The sequence below is a fragment of the Argiope bruennichi genome, chromosome 11, assembly GCF_947563725.1.
Source record: "Argiope bruennichi chromosome 11, qqArgBrue1.1, whole genome shotgun sequence".
Classification (NCBI taxonomy): Eukaryota; Metazoa; Arthropoda; class Arachnida; order Araneae; family Araneidae; genus Argiope; species Argiope bruennichi.
The window spans coordinates 98,305,447-98,307,169 of record NC_079161.1 but is presented as its reverse complement, the minus strand read 5'-3'; the positions used below and the strand labels follow the sequence as shown (position 1 = coordinate 98,307,169).

Sequence of the window (1,723 nt, the reverse complement as noted above, 5' to 3'; positions counted from 1 at the left end):
AGGGATCTTTACTCCCTTCTTGCTTACTCTCCTCTACGCCTTCTGCTATTTACTTGATCCTTCCATCCCTCGACGGCAAGCGAGGGAGCTCTCCATGAGAAGCTGTCGCCGCTCTGTTTGCTTCTTGCTTCTCATGGACAGCCAAAGTCCCACGTGTTGGCCGTGCGTGGCAACCCATTTGACAGACGGGTGGTGTACTGTGGTCCCCTGTACATCAATCGGCTGGTACCTAGTCACCTGAGCGGCTAGTCTGCTAGGGATCAAGCAAAGGGGTTACTCCTTGGGCTTGGCGTTAAGGGTGGTCACTGTCCCCGGGGGTAACTCCGAGCGTATAGGTTCCGGCTAGCACCAAGGTAAGCGCCGAGGCTGGGAATGGCCAGAGCCGGTGGCTGCCTTCCCTTGTTGGGCTCCGTGGTGGGCGGTGCCGTCGGGCCCGAATCGTATCCAATATCGTATGGCTCCTCCCAAGAAGGGTCCCTTTAGTGGGCGTCATTTTGTACCTGTATCTTCAAACTTAGATAATCATTTTGATAAATACTTTGTCTTGAAACGTATTTCCGAAAAAAACGAAACATTTGAAAGCGTGTCGCCATTTTTGGTGCAGAAAGCGATCGCAGCAACAGTCGGTGATGTAACATCTATTCGCAAGATGCGCTCTGGTGACTTGCTGGTAGAGGTTAATTCTCGTAAGCAAGCTCACCAAATTCAAAAATTAAAAGCCTTGTCAACAGTTCCTGTCAGTGTCAGCCCCCATCACTCATTAAATATATCGAAGGGTGTTATCACTTGTGGGGAAATATTTAATCTCCCTGTAGATTTAATTACAGCTGAAATGAAATCCCAAGGTGTCACACATGTACAACGCATTACTATCCGACGAGATGGTAATGTTCTAGAAACCAAACATCATATTCTGACTTTCAAATCGCCAAAATTACCAGAATTTGTCTATGCAGGTTATATAAAATTGCCTGTCAGACCATACATTCCCAATCCTTTAAGATGTTTTAATTGTCAGCGTTATGGACACTCTAAAGCAAATTGCCGCGGGACACTAACTTGTGCCCGTTGTGCTGCTAAAGACCACGATAGCCAGCAATGTTCTGCACCCGAAAAGTGCGTGAACTGTGGCGGCAGTCATGCGTCATACTCTAGATTATGCGAACGTTGGCAACTTGAAAAGAAAATAATAACTCTTAAAATCAAAGAAAACATTTCGTATCCTGAAGCTAGGCGAAAACTTTCACCACAAACGCCTACTCCTGGTCTGAGCTATGCATCTGCTCTGCACAAATCCTTTTGTGTAAATTGTTTGTGTCCAAATTGTACAAAAACTACCAATCGCTCAAAAATAACTAAAAAGACATCCGATTCTGATACAGAACAATCTGTAAACAGCACTTCTGACACTGGCATACCAACTAAACCTATTTCAAAAAATAAGTTACAAAAATCACTGAAGCTAAAACTTGCAAACCGTGGTCAAACGCAGAAAGAACTATCTGCGAAATTGAAAAAATCATCTTCTAAAAATTCTGTCGCATTAGGACTTGCAGCTCGGGGAAAAGCCCACAAGGATTTAACATCCGTATTTGGTGGCATATTAAATACTCCCGATCTGAAACTGCATCCTTCAGAGGATGAAAATGAATTTGAAATGAGTTGCGATGTTTCTGCAACTCCTGTTGTTGCTCCTAATAATTCTTTTAAGCATCTCTCTTAA

The 1,723-nt window shown here is 44.1% G+C and overlaps 1 protein-coding gene across 1 annotated transcript; it reads left to right on the top strand.

Annotated features, from left to right (window-relative positions):
• The first annotated feature begins 454 nt into the window (after positions 1-454).
• LOC129956780 (uncharacterized) lies at positions 455-1,723 on the top strand. Its single transcript, XM_056068723.1, has one exon. It carries the CDS (start codon positions 455-457, stop codon positions 1,721-1,723), a length of 1,269 nt encoding a protein of 422 aa, XP_055924698.1.

Bases quoted from the DNA above. Each gene is read 5' to 3' on its own strand.
- LOC129956780 (XM_056068723.1), top strand. From the start codon at position 455: ATGGCTCCTCCCAAGAAGGGTCCCTTTAGTGGGCGTCATTTTGTACCT.